A 17,375-nucleotide genomic window follows, 5' to 3' on the forward strand; every position below is an offset into this window, starting at 1 on the left:
GGCCCAGGCCAGTTGAAACTGGAGCAGCAGCATGGCCAGGTGGACTGGGGACAGCAAGGAGTCATCATGTCAGGTAGTCCTGGGGCATGGTCCTAGGGCTCAGGTCCTCCGAGAGAGAGAAAGAAAGAGAGAAGGAGAGAATTAGACAACGCACACTTAGATTCACACAGGACACCGAATAGGACAGGAGAAGTACTCCAGATATAACAAACTGACCCTAGCCCCCCGACACAAACTACTGCAGCATAAATACTGGAGGCTGAGACAGGAGGGGTCAGGAGACACTGTGGCCCCATCCGAGGACACCCCCGGACAGGGCCAAACAGGAAGGATATAACCCCACCCACTTTGCCAAAGCACAGCCCCACACCACTAGAGGGATATCTTCAACCACCAACCATCAACCATCCTGAGACAAGGCCGAGTATAGCCCACAAAGATCTCCGCCACGGCACAACCCAAGGGGGGCGCCAACCCAGACAGGCTGACCACAACAGTGAATCAACCCACTCAGGTGACGCACCCCCCCAGGGACGGCATGAGAGAGCCCCAGTCAGCCAGTGACTCAGCCCCTGTAACAGGGTTAGAGGCAGAGAATCCCAGTGGAAAGAGGGGAACCGGCCAGGCAGAGACAGCAAGGGCGGTTCGTTGCTCCAGAGCCTTTCCGTTCACCTTCCCACTCCTGGGCCAGACTACACTCAATCATATGACCCACTGAAGAGATGAGTCTTCAGTAAAGACTTAAAGGTTGAGACCGAGTTTGCGTCTCTGACATGGGTAGGCAGACCGTTCCATAAAAATGGAGCTCTATAGGAGAAAGCCCTGCCTCCAGCTGTTTGCTTAGAAATTCTAGGGACAATTAGGAGGCCTGCGTCTTGTGACCGTAGCGTACGTGTAGGTATGTACGGCAGGACCAAATCAGAGAGATAGGTAGGAGCAAGCCCATGTAATGCTTTGTAGGTTAGCAGTAAAACCTTGAAATCAGCCCTTGCTTTGACAGGAAGCCAGTGTAGAGAGGCTAGCACTGGAGTAATATGATCAATTTTTTTGGTTCTAGTCAGGATTCTAGCAGCCGTATTTAGCACTAACTGAAGTTTATTTAGTGCTTTATCCGGGTAGCCGGAAAATAGAGCATTGCAGTAGTCTAACCTAGAAGTGACAAAAGCATAGATTAATTTTTCTGCATCATTTTTGGACAGAAAGTTTCTGATTTTTGCAATGTTACGTAGATAGAAAAAAGCAGTCCTCGAAATGGTCTTGATATGTTCTTCAAAAGAGAGATCAGGGTCCAGAGTAACGCAGAGGTCCTTCACAGTTTTATTTGAGACTGTACAACCATTAACATTGATTGTCAGATTCAACAGAAGATCTCTTTGTTTCTTGGGACCTAGAACAAGCATCTGTTTTGTCCGAGTTTAATAGTAGAAAGTTTGCAGCCATCTGTTACGCACGCCTCTATGAAGAGGGAACGCAACACCCTGCTACAATTAAACTCTCCGTGAAGTGAAAAAGGTATGGACTGTAGGTGCGAGTAAGAATGACAACAAGCAGAATGTGGTACCGTTTACAAGGACTTTATTCCTTTACACGGTAATATGGGGAAAAGGGGCTGGATGGAACCAAAGCAAAGAAAGTAAATCTCAAAGCCCCCTCTCCTATCTTACCTGCCTAACCAATACTTACCTAATTTAGCACCACCTGGTGCCCTAGCCAAAATACAGGGGGTGGTCCGCCCAGGTCTTACCTAGTGTGCCTAGACAGCGAATATGCTACGGGTATATGTATGCCCGCGGGCCTCTTGCCTAAGCACTCCCAAGGTGCCTTCCCCTTCCCCCCTGGGAACAAATGAAACAGAATATTAAACAATTTCAAACAAACTAAGAAACAAAGGACATCAAATAAGCTCTATCTGAGCAACAAACTCACAAAACATACCAACTCTCAGCAATGAACTCCCAGCAAAATCAACCTCTATCAAAATACCTCTGCAATGACCTCCCAGAAAAACTCTCTCTCCTGAACAGAACACTGGCTTTTATATAGCTTCAGATTGAATGGGTAATTGGAGACAGCTGAGTCTTGACGAGGGGGCGGGGTCAGCTCTCCAATTAGCCATGGAGTCGACCAATCAGCTGCTTGAGGGATTTCAGGAAGCCATTTCCTGAAATAAACACATGCAAATATACAAACTACAATACATAAACTGGGGAACGTAACACCATCCACTTCCTTATGTCTGAAACACATGCTTCTAGCGAGGGCAATTTTGGGGCTTCACCATGTTTCATTGAAATGTACAGCTGTGTGTCATCCGCATAGCAGTGAAAGTTTACATTATGTTTTCGAATAACATCCCCAAGAGGTAAAATATATAGTGAAAACAATGGGAAAAGTTTGTTGACAAGTGGCTTGATTTAACCTCATTATGTGGTAAATATATGTGATTGGTTGAAATTTTGAGCCCTCTTTTTGTACTGTGGTAATGGGTCTGTTTTATGAGATAATACTGCGATGAATTGACTGTTTTGATGTGGAAATAGTGGTCAAATTTGATTGGCTCGCATAATATAATTGTTGAATTTGCTCCCAAAAATTCTGAACTCGGAATCCTGGAAGGACTTCTTTGGTTTTGTTTATCTGGCTGCTGATACCAAATTAGAACTTTAGTGTGTTTGTCAGTAAAGCAATATTTTATCAATATCTTCCAAATTAGCATGTTTTTAAATATCCTGAATTGACAGTACATTGGGAAAATGTCAGACCTGGTCTTGAGATGTAACATTGCTGCCATTTGTGCCTCCTTGTGTTATGACACTGCTTGCTACTTGAGAAGCGAGGCAGTCTGGAGTATCTCTTCGTAAACCTGCAGCTGTTAGACTGTGAGCTGGACACCTGGTCACTGGAGAGGCTGGGTATGGCCATGGCTCTCTGCTCCCTCAGCTCTGTGTTTCAACTACACGGACAATTAACTTTTGGACTGATATGGACAGCTTCAGGGCTTCATGCACTCTTCTATCCCTCTTCTCATTGTATCTGTTGAGGGTGAGGCTTGGCAAGGTGGGGATGGGGGGGGTTCTCCCTTTGTCTTCCTCGATTTGATTTTTTTAAATGAATGAAATTAGGATGGGGTTGGGATTAGGATGCAAACCAGGTTTAGGGTAAGAGTTTTGGGTTGGGGGAGGGGGTAAATAAAAAAAATTGAAAGTGGGGAGATGGAAAAACTTGATCTTCAGAATATTGGGGAAGGGGGTGCTTTATGATTGTGAGTGATGGGAGGAGTGGTTGAGGTTGTTATAATGAGTTTTGTTTTCCTTTTTCCAACAGGAGTGGATAGAGAGGATTACGCACAGATTTGAGCCTCAACAGAACAGGTAAGTATTCATGTTTAAAGGCCATGCAAGGTAAGTATGTTTTTTTAAAGCCATGCATGTTTAAGAAGTCTATTCTAGGATAGACTTTGTTAGGGTTAAAAACTGGTGGTCCGTTTGCATCCTACGCCATGAATAGGTGGTCTGGGTCAGATAAACCCACTGAGCACAACGTCAGTTCAACGTCTAGTTTTGAATTAGATTTGGTTGAGTTGTCAACTAACGTGAAATCAACCAAACATTTCACCATCTCATTGGATTTAGGTTCAAAGTTGGGTCGAAAAAGACTAAATGCACTTACGTTGATGATTTTACAAATCCATTCAGTTCTCCACATTGATTCAGTAATCCACATAGATTTTTGGGGGGTTGAAATTATGTGGGAACAACTTTGATTCAACCAGTTTTTGCCATAGACATTAAGCAGTAGATTGTGATACCGCTAACATCATCCACGTATTCCTATGGAAAACTCCTGATTACGCATGAAGCCGGAAGTATTTGAATCTGCCATATTGCTGAATGGGGCTGAATGGCACCCCCAAAGAATTGCTAAGGATCATGGGGAAAGTGGCAGTGACTAGCAAAGGATCATGGGAAATAGTCATTTTCATCCTACCTGAGAGAGTCGACCTTAACGTCTATGGCGTGAGGGAGCGAGCCTCCTCATAGCCTGCCGGCCCATGATTGGTCTGTATCAGAACGTGGTCTAATGTGGCGACAAATGTAAACTTTTAAATAATTCACTGTGGGGATTGAGCTTAATTATAAACTAATTTTAGAGCACAAAACATTGTAATTTACATAGGCTCTCTAGGGCAGACCAGGGCTTTGGCACCGTTCGGTTGCTACGCAGTAGCCAACCAGCAGAGCTTGTGACTTGTTCTAGACCAGTCACTGGAGGACCGGTGGTAAGGCTCTGGGTGGTTGTGGTGAGTTTGAAGGTTCCCAGTCTGCAGCTTTGTAGTTGTATTGTATTCTTCTGCTTCTAGACTGGGCTTGGAGGCAGAGGAGGGTAGGATGGGGAGGTGATCACTCCCCACATCTCCACATACTTAGAACATGGTGACCTTCGCTGCTATTGGGAGGGTGCAGAGGCAGAGGTCTAGATTGTTGACAGAGTTGTAGGAGGATGAATAGTGGAATGGTTTATCACCAATGATGAGGACAAGGTTGGGCTGTTTGAGGATGGTGTTTAGTGCTGTGCCGGCTGGGTTTGTGGTTATATTATTGAAGGTGGGGTGTTTGGCATTGAAGTCACCCATGATGACGACCTGTGGGGATGGGATCAACCCCGGGGGACAGTAGATAGTAGATGGAGGCTACAGTCAGGCTTGTTCTGTTGGACTGCATGACTCTGGCTGTGGTTAAGTAATTTTGTTTAGTTTGATCCGGGTTATTGCAATGAAGGTCTTGTTATATGAACACTTGTTATATACGACTACACCGCAAGTGTTTCCTAGGATTTATGAGTGTTTGTTATTGTGTGTGGGTGGGGGTGGATGGCTTGGGGAGGGTGTGTGTTTGCCTGCCTACCTGCCTTTGTCTTTCTCTCACACTGTGTATTTGTCTTTGTGTGTCTGTCTGGTTTGTTTGTTTGTCTGTCTGGCTGCTGGTGTCTGTCTGCTTGTTTGTTTGCCTGTCTGCTGGTGTGTCTGTCGGTTTACCATCTGTCTTTCTGTGTATCTGCTTCTGTCTCTATCTGTTTTGAGTCTTTTAGTCAATGGGTGTTTGTACAGTCATGGTCAAAGAAATGCCCCTCCCAGTGTACTCTGTTCTCTGAACATGTACAATGTAGTAAGGGGGCTGTACTTCATGCAAGACCATTATTTTGGCATCTCCATATTGTATACACTGCATGGAGGTTCGGATGGCTCTACTGGTGCCTTCAAGGAAATTCCTATAAACAAATGTACAGATGTTTACATAGAAGAGGGGCCTTCTGTGATCATATTCACGTTCTTCAGTAGCAGCCTCAGTTTTATGGTTCAGATTTTTATTGCCTCTCTATTGCACTGTGTGTTTGTAGAATGTATGATTGAATCGGTGATGAAAATGTGAAGATGAATAGGAATGGGCAACTATTTTGGGTCATCCTTCTCTCTCCCTCTCTCTTTCAATTCAATTCAAATATGTTTTATTGGCATGAATGGGTACCACTGTTGCCAAAGCAATGCAATTATATAGTATTATAGTTTGTTCATTCATTCAATTCAACAAATGAAATGACTTATGGTAAATACACTATATATACAAAAGTATTTAGACACCCCTTCAAATTAGTGGATTGGGCTATTTCAGCCACACCCTTTCTGACCGGTGTATAAAATTGAGCACACTGCCATGCAGTCTCCATAGACAAACATTGGCAATAAAAATGGTCCGTACTGAAGAGCTCAGTGACTTTCTACATGGCACCGTCATAGTATGCCACCTCTACAACAAGTCAGTTTGTCAAATTTCTGCCATGCTAGGGCTGCCCCTGTCAACTGTAAGTGATGTTATTGTGAAGTGGAAACGTCTAGGAACAACAACGGCTCAGCCGCGAAATGGTAGGCCACAAAACTCACAGAACAGGACGCCAAGTGCTGAAGCGCGAGGCACGTAAAAGTAATCTGCCCTTGGTTGCAACACTCACTACCGAGTTCCAAACTGCCTCGGGAAGCAACATCAGCACAGCTGTTCATAGGGAGCTTCATGAAATGGGTTTCCATGACCGAGCAGCCGCATACAAGCCTAAGATCACCATGCGCAATGCCAAGCGTCCACTGGAGTAGTGTAAAGCTCGCCGCCATTGGACTATGGAGCAGTGGAAACGTGTTCTCTAGAATGATGAATCATGCTTCACCACCTGGCAGACCGACAGACAAATCTTGGTTTGGCAGATGCCAGGAGAATGCTACCTCCCCAATGCATAGTGGGAACTTTTAAGTTTGGTGGATGGGGAATAATGGTCTGGGGATGTTTTTCATGGTTCGGGCAAGATACATTAATTCCAGTGGAGGGAAACTTAAATCTACAGTATACAATGGCATTCTAGATGATTCTGTGCTTCCAACTTTGTGGCAACAGTTTGGGGAAGGCCCTTTCCTGTTTCAGAATGACAATGCCCTCGTGCACAAAGCAAGGTCCATACATAAATGGTTTGTCGAGATCGGTGTGGAAGAACTTGACTGGCCTGCACAGAGCCCTAACCTCAACCAAGTCGAACACCTTTGGGACGAATTGGAACGCCGACTGTGAGCCAGGCCTAATCGCCAAACATCAGTGACCGACCTCAGTAATGCTCTTATGGCTGAATGGAAGCAAGTCCCCACAGAAATGTTCCAACATCTAGTGGAAAGCCTCTCCAGAAGGGTAGAGGCTGTTATAGCGTCAAAGGGGGTCCAACTCCATATTAATGCCAATGATTTTAGAATGAGATGTTCAACGAACAGGTGTCCCCATAGTTTTGGTCATGTAGAGTTTGTATGAATGTTATCAGGGTTTCTCTCTATATATATTTTTTTTCTCTCTCCATGGCCCCATCACAACATTCCTAACCGATTCCTCTAGCATTGGCGTAGTAGGACTGAGGTGACCACAGCTGGCATGGACGGAAACACCAATTTGCTGTCCCTGAATGTCTGTAACTGTGGTTTTAATGCAGTGCAGGCTGAGGATCTATCCTGGACTCTCTGGTCACTACCAGCGCTATAAAGGTAGAGATGACCACAATCCACATCTGTTGTTTTATGTTGCTATGAACTTGTTTTGAGTGTTATTTACTGGTAACTAACTGGTTATTGGTTATAAAGACACAATCTGAATATTGCCATGGATGGACAGTGAAGGGACATTTTAAAGACGGAGCCGTTGCTATGGTTACTCGCTGTAAAAAAAGGCCAACCTGCTCCTCTCCTCTCCTTTTTATTGTCGACAGTAATACGAATGTCTGAATGTTGTGCGTGTATCGAAATGTAAGTTGCAGGGGGGTTTATTGGGGATTTTATGAATTACTTCATGTTACTTTGATAAGTTTCAGCCATTTGTCCTACTGTATGGCTGTTCGTATTCTTTGATGTTAGAGCTGGCAATGCTGCTTTGCGTATTGCTTATCGTATGTAGTATTATTCCGTACTGCCATAAGTGTTATTATTGCATTGGTTGCAATACTTTTGCAGAAGTGGTTTAAATTGTTGGTGGACATGGAATTTTTCATGCACATGCTATCACAGTGTTGTCCATAGTGTTAAGGTGTTTTATTGTGCTGCCATGGGCAAGCTTCTAGAGTAATCCCAGCTTGCTCATGCTCAGAGTCATTTATGACCATGTGGCGCCAGTGCAGATCTGATACGGTCAAAGCCGGGCAGATTCTCACAAGGCTGGAGAGAGAGGGTGCCATAAATCTTGACCCTTTGTCAATCCAAGTCATTTGTTTATCTCTGTCTCTCCAAGAGGTGAATGTTTAAAAGCGAGTGACAGACAGAGGAGCAGCTAATGGATTTACTAACAGGAAGTTATTTAGGGTTTTTGGCAGGGCCGAGCTCTAATTTTGGCAGAAGCAATCCGGCTTGGGTAGGGTAGGGCCTGAATGTCACAGGCAATGGGGTAGAGCTCGGTCTTAAAATTCATGCCCGTGCAGGGCTCTAACCCACACTGGGTTCCAAGCTCCTAGTTAAAGGGTGCTTGCTAAGTATATAAATAGTGCAATGATTAATATGGAGTGGTGGGTGTTTGACACAGACACAGCAAATCAAAGAGGAGTGGGGCAGGAAGAGCAAAGGCAAAGACCAAAGGTAGTGCTGAAGAATCCCCACAGGACCCAGTTCCCCCTTGGCAACCCGAAATAGGGCTGGGGAGATGGATCACAACAGGGTCAAAGATTTACTGAAAAACAGCCATGCCTACGTTCTGTTGTGTTTACAGCTTCATATAGCATTGCATGATGGGAAGGTTCAAAAGGTTTATATGAATACACTTATAAAACACTTAACCACACACCTGCACGCACAAAAACACACATTTACTTGCACACACAGTCGAGTGGAATTGGAAAAACTTTATCTCTGTCAACTACTTCTAACACCACTGAACCTGTTATCCACTGGCAAGTGCAGACGAGAAACAGATACTCTTTCCCTCTACTCAGGACTGTCAGTGTGTTTCTCTCATCATTCATCAAATACCAAGCTATATTGTATACAAAAAAGGGGGAATTTATATTATCTTATACTAATACAATTGCTCAGAGAAAAAGTAAGTAAAAAAATAAATAGTGGTGGCAATCTTTTTGACACCTAAGATTGTTATAAATGAAATCAAACAATTAGATCTGCTTCAACAAGCACACCTGATTCAACTTGTCAACTAATCATCAAGCTCTTGAAGAGTTCAATCGGGTGAGCTTGCCTGGGGCTAAACAAAAATGTGTGCTGTTGAGAGTACTCGAGGACTGGAGTAGGGATTCAGTGAATCAAGGAACTGAATAGTGGCCTTCCATGGCTTCCTGTTTCACTGGGGTATAAAAATCAGGTAACCTTTCGTCATCACGAATGAAAAGAGGAAAATGGTTGCTGACTTTCATAAATCAGACAATTGGTAAAAAAAAAACATCAAAATCCACAAAGAAATGGTTAATTCACCACAAAATCTAAATGTTGCAATGGCCATTTCACTCTCCAGACTTGAAACACAATGAAAATCTGTGGTTTGAATTGAAGAGGGCAGTCCATAAGAGCAGACGAAGGATATCAAGGATCTGGAAATTTTCTGCATGGAGAAATGGTCTAATATCCCTTCCAATGTGTTCTCCAATCTCATAAAACATAGAAAAAGACTAAGTACTGTTATCCTCGCAAGGGGAGGGTGCACCATGTATTGAAAACACGGGTGCTAATCATTTTGACCCCTATCGTTTTCTCCGCGCAATTGTATTAGAATATAATAATACAATTTTCCCCAAGAAATGCACATTAAATATAGCTTGGTATTTGTATTATTTATTTTATACTGTCTTTTTTGCTCATCTTTATCAAGGGTGCCAATTATTTTGGAGGTGACTGTATTTCAGCAACCCCTCCTTAACCCATCTTCGCTAAGCATGTAGACGTAGGGCCGGGAGGCCAGATGAGCCAGATGTCCTCTGTGTGAAAGGTGAAAGGGAGGGGAAGCTTCCTCTCTCTGCGTGGGGCCAGGTTGAGACCAAAGGTCCTCTTCCTATCTTAGGAACACAGAGGTGAGGTGAGAGACAGTACAGGCAAGGCTTAAAGAGATTGAACGGGATCGTAAGCACTTACAAATTCGTAACATATTGTGCGAATTGTAATTTGTAACATAAAATACGTTGTTTTTTTTGCAGGAAGTAACATATATGGATGACGTTGTGCACAATTTTCAGGGATGTGTTTTAGCTTGTGAGGACTACTTTCTAAACTACTGGTTGAAATGATAGAAAAACCTTTATAAACACATCTTTATATTAGGGAGAGAGGCATCGCTACAGGAACTGTCTGTCAGCCAATGAGCAGTAATCTATCTCAACAGGTTGCAGGTGGTTCTTTCTCTCGAGGCAGCTCTTGTGCTCTGTTGCTTATGTAATTTTCTTCAGTAGAGTTTGAAGCCACTGCATCCTGTTCCGTGCCCCTCCTCTGGAAAGCAGCGGGGATCATCTTTAATTCCCACAGAATCCTGTCCAAAAAAACCGACCCAGGGCTTTTGTCTGTTCCTCTATTTTTTTACATTTTTATTTCACACGGAGGTCTCATCCCAGACTCTCCTACTGTTACTGGGAAGCATTTCAAACCCATGGTAGACCGTTGTCTGCTTTCATTATGATCTATGAAGATCCTGATTTTAATATCCTGATTTACAGCTCAAACAATTCATGTTAAATCAGGTTGAATAGAGCGATTACAGCATGTTTCTGTTCAATTCTGTCAGAGGTACCAAGATTGAACACTTGTTTTGACAGATGCTTCGGGGCGTTAGCCCCGCATTCAATTAGGGATTGGACGTCTTTATTTGACCATCAATCAGGATGATGAAGTGGTTTGACACCGGCGATGTTGACAACCTAGTTTGTTCTCATGGCAACATGACCTTGGTTTTATTATTTCGGTATTAAATCATTTAATAAAGTCTAATGTTTTGAGTCACTGTCTAAAGGCAGAGGAAGAAAGCAAATAAGAGGGGGAGGCCTACTGAAGTTGGTCTTTGACTTGAGAAGCTCCACTAAGTCTGGATCAGAAAGTACCAAGGGACCACTGAACTTTATTCAGGTTCTCTGCCGGTGAGTGTATGAAATATCAGCACTAGTGTCTGCTTTTCCAGGACATGACACAGACTCACAAGCATGGCTTATTATTTGTGGTGGGTCAGAGGGGCATACATTTCTGTCAGAGATAGTCTGAGAGCCATAACTATTTTTATGGTCTTCCAGAGGGAGAAATACAGAGGAACGAAACAACAGCATCATTCAGGGACTGAAGACCTTAACTCATCTGCATCTCCACACCAGGTGCACTCTGTGCTCCAAAAACACTTAAACCAATTTACCTCCACTATAGTGTTCTTACAGGGAATGTCTGATGCAATTAATATGGTCAGTTTTTGTTACTATCCAGCTAGACGTTTTCCTTCCAGGAGCAGGAGGTTAAGACTTGCCTAGTTAAAAAAGGTTAAAACATTTTTTTTAAATAAGAGTTCTCAGGGCACTCGTAGCATGCTCTGCAAATTACCCTATTCCCAGAGACAATTTGTTATTTATTATGGCCCCAACTTCAGCACATGGATAGGAGCTGCACACTTACATCCAGAGGCTTCTGCTGCAGGCACGTGCACAGATAGGGCTATACCTGTGCAGAGCACATGCCCCTTTACCCTTCCAGTCTCCAAAGAGCCCTTTTCGGTGGTGGTATAATTTCACCAATTAGTGTTTTTTCCATATTTTTTTAATAAATTCACTAAATTCTCATCTATGCTTCAGAACCAAAAAGTTGAGTGTCTTGATTGTTGACCAATGCCCAGTCACTTGCATTGGGTGCGCATATCCAGGTTAGTGGCCAGCAATAACTTATTTGCCTGCCAAAATAATGGCAAGCTACATTTGCTCAGCAATTGTGCGCACATGTGCGTGTGCTGGGGTTGCAAGTTTTGTACAACTCCTTTTTTTAGGGTTCCAGGTCAAAATGTTTGAAACCCACTGGGATACATGACAGTGGCAACAATTGGAGTTGGGTTAGATATAGTAATGGTAGGCAACAGTATTTCATACAATCATCTATTTTCACTTTAAATGTGTTGGTCATTGTTAATAAGTTCAGCATTTATTCCAGTTCAAAATAGTTTTGCAGATGTTGCTGCTTTCCTCTCTTCTTATAATAATTGCTAAGAGTCTGTGACCGCTGGTTGCAGAACCATTTTTTTGGGGTGGTGCCCTTTTTTTGGTTTGCGCATAAGGTCTGTGTGTGGCCTTGTTCTACTTTGACATGTGTATTGTGTTGCTGGTATTTAAATGGTTCTGTATGCGTGATTTAAATCTTGCTGAGGGAATTGATATTGTACACATGTTAAATGTTTAGATTCTGGGCTGGTTTACCCTACCCAGATTAAGGCCATGTCTGGACTAAAAAGCCATTTTAATGCATGAAGATTCTCCCAAGGAGAATGCTTTTAGTCCGCAGTAGGCTTAGTCCTGGTCTGGGAAACGGCACTATAGCTGACAGTAATTCAGATATGCCCTATAAAAACATAATGGTCTGCTGATATTATTCTTTGCAGTGGTGGAAAAAGTACTCAATTGTCATACTTGAGAAAAAAGTAGAGATATCTTAATAGAAAGTGACTCAAGTGAGTCACCCAGTAAAATACTACTTGAGTAAAAGTCTAAAAGTATCTGGTTTCAAATGTCCTTAAGTACAGTGGTGGAAAAGTCCTCAGTTGTCATACTTGAGTAAAAGTAAAGCTATACATAAAATTCCTTATATTAAGCATACCAGATGGCATGATTTTCTTGTATTTTTTATTTACGGACAGCCATGGGCACCAACACTCAGGCATCATTTAGAAACACAGTATGTGTTGAGTGATTCTGTCAGATAAGAGGCCGTAGGGATGACAACCCGTTACATTTATAGGTGTGTGAATTGGACCATATTGCTGTCCTGCCTGAGCATTTGAAATGTAACGAGTACTTTTGGGTGTCAGGAAAAATGTGTGTGAGAAAAAGTACATATTTTCATTGGGAAGGTATTGGAGTAAAAGTTGTAAAACATATACATAGTAAAGTACAAATACCTCAAACAACTACTTAAGTATTACTTCAAAGTATTTTAATTTGGACCTAATACTTGGACCTAATTGGACCTTACTGAGAACAACATTGGAGATATTGGAGGGAACTGCTTCTAAATGCTCTTAAAGAGAGGAAAGAAGGTAAGGCTACAGCTGGCTGGCTGATGATGGCAAGATGGAGTGGACTGGATTTTGTACTTCAGCAACAATATTATAAATACTGAGAGCATGCGTTGGGTGGAGACTCTTCAGAGTGGAACCTTTAGATAGGTTTCTCCAGTTAGCCAGCCTGAGTTCTCATAGCGTGTTGTATTTTGTATTATGCCCTGGCTTTGCTGAACTAAAATGCCTCCTTTAAAAGTCTGTCACCCCTCGAATAAGCACCAACATATTTGCTACCATTTCAAAGATTTCACATAAGAGGGAGAGAAGGATCACACTGAGATCAAAACAGAGCTGAGTGTATGAATAATACCAAGAGTGTGCAGAGCTGTCATCAAGGCAAAGGGTGGCTACTTTGAAGAATCTCAAATATATTTAGATTTGTTTTAACACTTTTTTTTAGTTACTAAATGATTCCATGTGTTTCTGTAGTTTTGATGTCTTCACTATTATTCTACAATGTAGAACATAGTCAAATAAAGAAAAACCCTTGAATGAATAGGTGTTTCCAAACTTTTGACTGGTACTGTATTGACTCAGGGGTTAATACTGATCTAATCAAGATGTGTTTTTTTATATATATATATATTTTTTTTACAAATGTTACAATTATTCCACCTTGCCATTGAGTTATTTGTGTAGATCATTAACAAAATGACATGTAAATCGATTTTAATCCCACTTTGTAAAACAACATGAAAAAAGGCAAGGGGCGTGAATACTTTCTGAAGGCACTATATTGTTTAGATATGGTTACATCTATGTAGTGGCAAATGTTTGGAAAGAGCTGAGTTGTGTAAAAGTTTAGTGCCATTATTAGTATAATAGGCATTTCAAGTGTTTGTTTTTTACTCAATTAATTGAAAAAGTACAACTGAGCAACAGTAGCCATACAGTATATTAAACACACACACACACACACACACACACACACACACAAGCAAAATAACCAGAACAGAAGGGTGCACAATACACAATACGAACATCTGTTACCTTTTGTTAGCTTCTTGAGACCTACAGTTAAGTATTTTACCTTCATTCGCAGTAGCCTACCTTTTTAATCTTTGTCTCCGCCATGTGTTCGTTTGTTAGTACTGCAGGTGTTTTAGCGCATGAGCGCCTCCTGGTTTGTTTGTTTGCTCCACGGACTAGCTAGCCTGTTTATTTCGTCCATTTTGTTTTACCTTTAGCTAGATTATTCTATGGCAGAGATGGAAGACGGTGAAGAGCCGGGTTTAATACACTCTCTCAGCTCTAATTCGGGGTCAAAATCGAGCAGTGACAAGATGTTTTCTCTCAAGAAATGGAATGCTGTGGCAATGTGGAGCTGGGATGTGGAGTGCGATACATGCGCCATCTGTAGGGTCCAAGTTATGGGTACGTTTGTTTGAATCAGTGATTTAGCTAGCTAGCCAGCTACAGTAACTAGTTATAGTAGGATACCCATAGGCAACTATTGGTGTGCATTAAGCTAGCTAACAACAACAACAACGATAAATACAGTAGCTTAGTGGTCAGACAGTCACCTAGCTAAGCTGATTAAGAGATGACCATCATGTCATGGGCAGACAGACCGATAATGGATCCTAGTTGGATAGCTTAGCTTGCTAGATCATATCTAGCTACAAAACAGACAACAAACGTTAGCTAACTAATATAGCTAACGTTAGAATTCTGAAAACATGACTCAAGGCATTGCAAGGAATCAAGCTAGTTACAGTAACCAACTAACCTCGCATGGGAGGACTGAATTGCTATCAAGCTAGCCAGCTGTGTCAGTCCATATGTCACCATGTAGGAATGGTCAACGACAGCTGTGCACCAGTATAGCTAGTTGGTTAGTAAGTTTCCTTGATATATATATATATATCTTCTCTTTGCAGATGCATGCTTGCGGTGTCAGGCTGAAAATAAACAAGAGGACTGTGTCGGTAAGCTACTTTAAACGTCTTAGCCAAACATTTATATAGCCCCAAGACACCAATCTGGTGTTATAAGACCAGCGGTAGGTATGGGTCTGCTCCAATGTTGGGGAAACCTGGATCCACATTTTATAGATCCAGGACCGGGCCACAACTCCTACTGGTCTCACACCAGGAGATGTGCATGTGACAGATATACCTGGGTTTCTAGTCTAGTATATGGGGTTACAATTTGATAAAGCCAGGGTATCTTAACCTTGGTAAAGCAGAGTTTGTACTGTATATGCATTAGGATACATCTATTGATTGTGTGTGTACCAATATGCTTTACCATCTATTCGGCTGACATGCTGAATTTGAAAATACCATGTAGCACACAATTTCATAGTGTGCTTCTGTATCCCCTCTTTCACAGTGGTATGGGGAGAGTGCAACCACTCTTTCCACAATTGCTGCATGTCTCTCTGGGTTAAGCAGAACAATCGCTGTCCACTGTGCCAGCAGGACTGGGTCGTACAGAGAATCGGCAAATGAGAAGTCCGTCTAACTTCCCCATCCTTCCACTGCAAGTTTGGGCAGGAGACCGGACTGAGAAACTTCGACCTTCTATGTACATGTGTGTGCATGCCGCTGTCATTCCTTCGATGTTAAGATATAGAATGAATGGCCAATATCCAGGTGAAGACGTCCTTGCCCCGCTGTTTGATGGAAACATTGGCAGGTGCAGGGCAATGCTGAAGAACTCTGAGAATAGGTGCTGCGTTTGGTGTCTTTGTTACCTTTTTTTTGTGTCGTTCAAGATTTTTTTGTGAGAGAAAAAAAGTTAGTTATTAAAAATAGATCTACACTTAGCTTTGTTATTTCTTCCTTTTTAGCATTTTAATGTTATGGTTGCATCCCCTCAGACCATGAGGTGTCTGCCTTTCTTGCTATCTGTAAGAGCCCATTTAATACGTCACCTACTAATCAAGATAATGTTCACAGAATACTATTGCCTCTGCGTCATGTGTAGGCTATTGGGGTTTGGATCGATGGTGCTGCAGGGACTGTGTTTAATCCTGGCAGAGACAACCAGTAGGAGAGGAGAACTCCGTGCCAGTCAACCAATCAGAGAACTTCCAATATTGCATAATTGTGGCATTGTAATTGCATAATACATGCCAATCAGACACGTTACACTTGTCTATAAGAATAGTCACATTCAAGTGATGAAATAATGAGTTAAACCTGAAATATTATATTCTGCTTAACATGCATTTCATATGAAATACATGAATGGTTTGGCAAATGTTTTGATGGATATTTGTGTGGCTATGGCCAAAGTTGGGAAGCCTTTTCCTTCCTGATCTTTTCTATGGTTACACGCAGACCTGTATGTTGTATAGGAATGTAACACCCTGTAGCTTCCATGTGGGAAACAAGGAAAATTTGACCTATAGCAATGGCCACTGTACCAACACACCTTTTCCTTTGACTGAACATGCCATGCTCTGCCTTTTCAACAACTTAATGTAACATCTCAGATAAACTATTGAATAATTAACTTTGTGTATACATGCCAACTCATTTAAAATCAGCACAACTACAGGGGCTGTTTTGGATGCAAGGAGTTGTGCAAGAATATATGACATGATCTGAGTTGTGTAATTGCTGAGATGATATATATACAGTGCACAAACAGGAAGAAAAATAATTTGTTTCACTCTGATACTATACAGACAATAACTGTCAAAAGTTTGGACATCTACTCATTCCAGGCTTTCTCTTTATTTGTACTTTTTTCTACATTGTAGAAAATAGTCATTAGACTATGGAGTCATGTACTAACCAAAACAATTTAAAACTAATCAAAATATATAATTGAGATTCTTCAAAGTAGCCACCCTTTGCCTTGATGACAGCTCTGCACACTTGACATTCTCTCAACCAGCTTCATGAGATTGTCACCTGGAATTCATTTCAATTAACAGGTGTGCCTTGTTAAAGTTAATTTGTGGAATTTATTTTCTTCTTAATGTATTTGAGCCAATCAGTTGTGTTGTGACAAGGTAGGGGTGATAGCCCTATTTGGTAAAAGACAACGTCCATATTATGGCAAGAACAGCTCAAATAAGCAAAGAGAAACAACACTCCATCATTACTTTAAGACATGAAGGAAGGTCAGTCAATCCAGAAAATGTCAAGAACTTTGAAAGTTTCAAGTGCAGTCGCAAAAACCATCAAGCGTTATGATGGAACTGGCTCTCATAAAGAACGCCACAGGAAAGGAAGACCCAGAGTTACCTATGCTGCAGAGGATAAGTTCATTAGAGTTACCATCAGAAATTAAAGCCCAAATAAATTCTTCACAGAGTTAAAGTAACAGACACATCTCAACATCAACTTGTTCAGAGGAGACCGTGTGAATCAGGTCTCCATGAGGGAATTGCTGCAAAGAAACCACTACTAAAGGACACCAATAAGAAGAAGAGACTTGCTTGGGCCATGAAACACAAGCAATGGACATTAGACCAGTGGAAATCTTGAGATTTTTGGTTCCAACCACTGTTGTCTTTGTGAGATGCAGAGTAGGTAAACGGATGATCTCTGCATGTGTGGTTCTCACCGTGAAGCATGGAGGAGGAGGTGCAATGGTGAGGTGGTGCTTTGC

General features: G+C 42.0%; 1 protein-coding gene across 1 annotated transcript; it reads left to right on the plus strand.

The window, feature by feature from the left end:
- Positions 1–13,906: 13,906 nt before the first annotated feature.
- On the plus strand, positions 13,907–16,268 carry LOC115136919 (RING-box protein 2-like). Its single transcript, XM_029672832.2, has 3 exons — positions 13,907–14,180; positions 14,687–14,734; positions 15,141–16,268. The coding sequence occupies exons 1-3, from the start codon at positions 14,006–14,008 to the stop codon at positions 15,257–15,259; spliced, it is 342 nt and encodes a 113-aa protein (XP_029528692.1). The 5' UTR covers positions 13,907–14,005; the 3' UTR covers positions 15,260–16,268.
- Positions 16,269–17,375: the final 1,107 nt, after the last annotated feature.

This window comes from Oncorhynchus nerka, linkage group LG11 (genome assembly GCF_034236695.1).
Source record: "Oncorhynchus nerka isolate Pitt River linkage group LG11, Oner_Uvic_2.0, whole genome shotgun sequence".
In the NCBI taxonomy this organism is placed as follows: Eukaryota; Metazoa; Chordata; class Actinopteri; order Salmoniformes; family Salmonidae; genus Oncorhynchus; species Oncorhynchus nerka.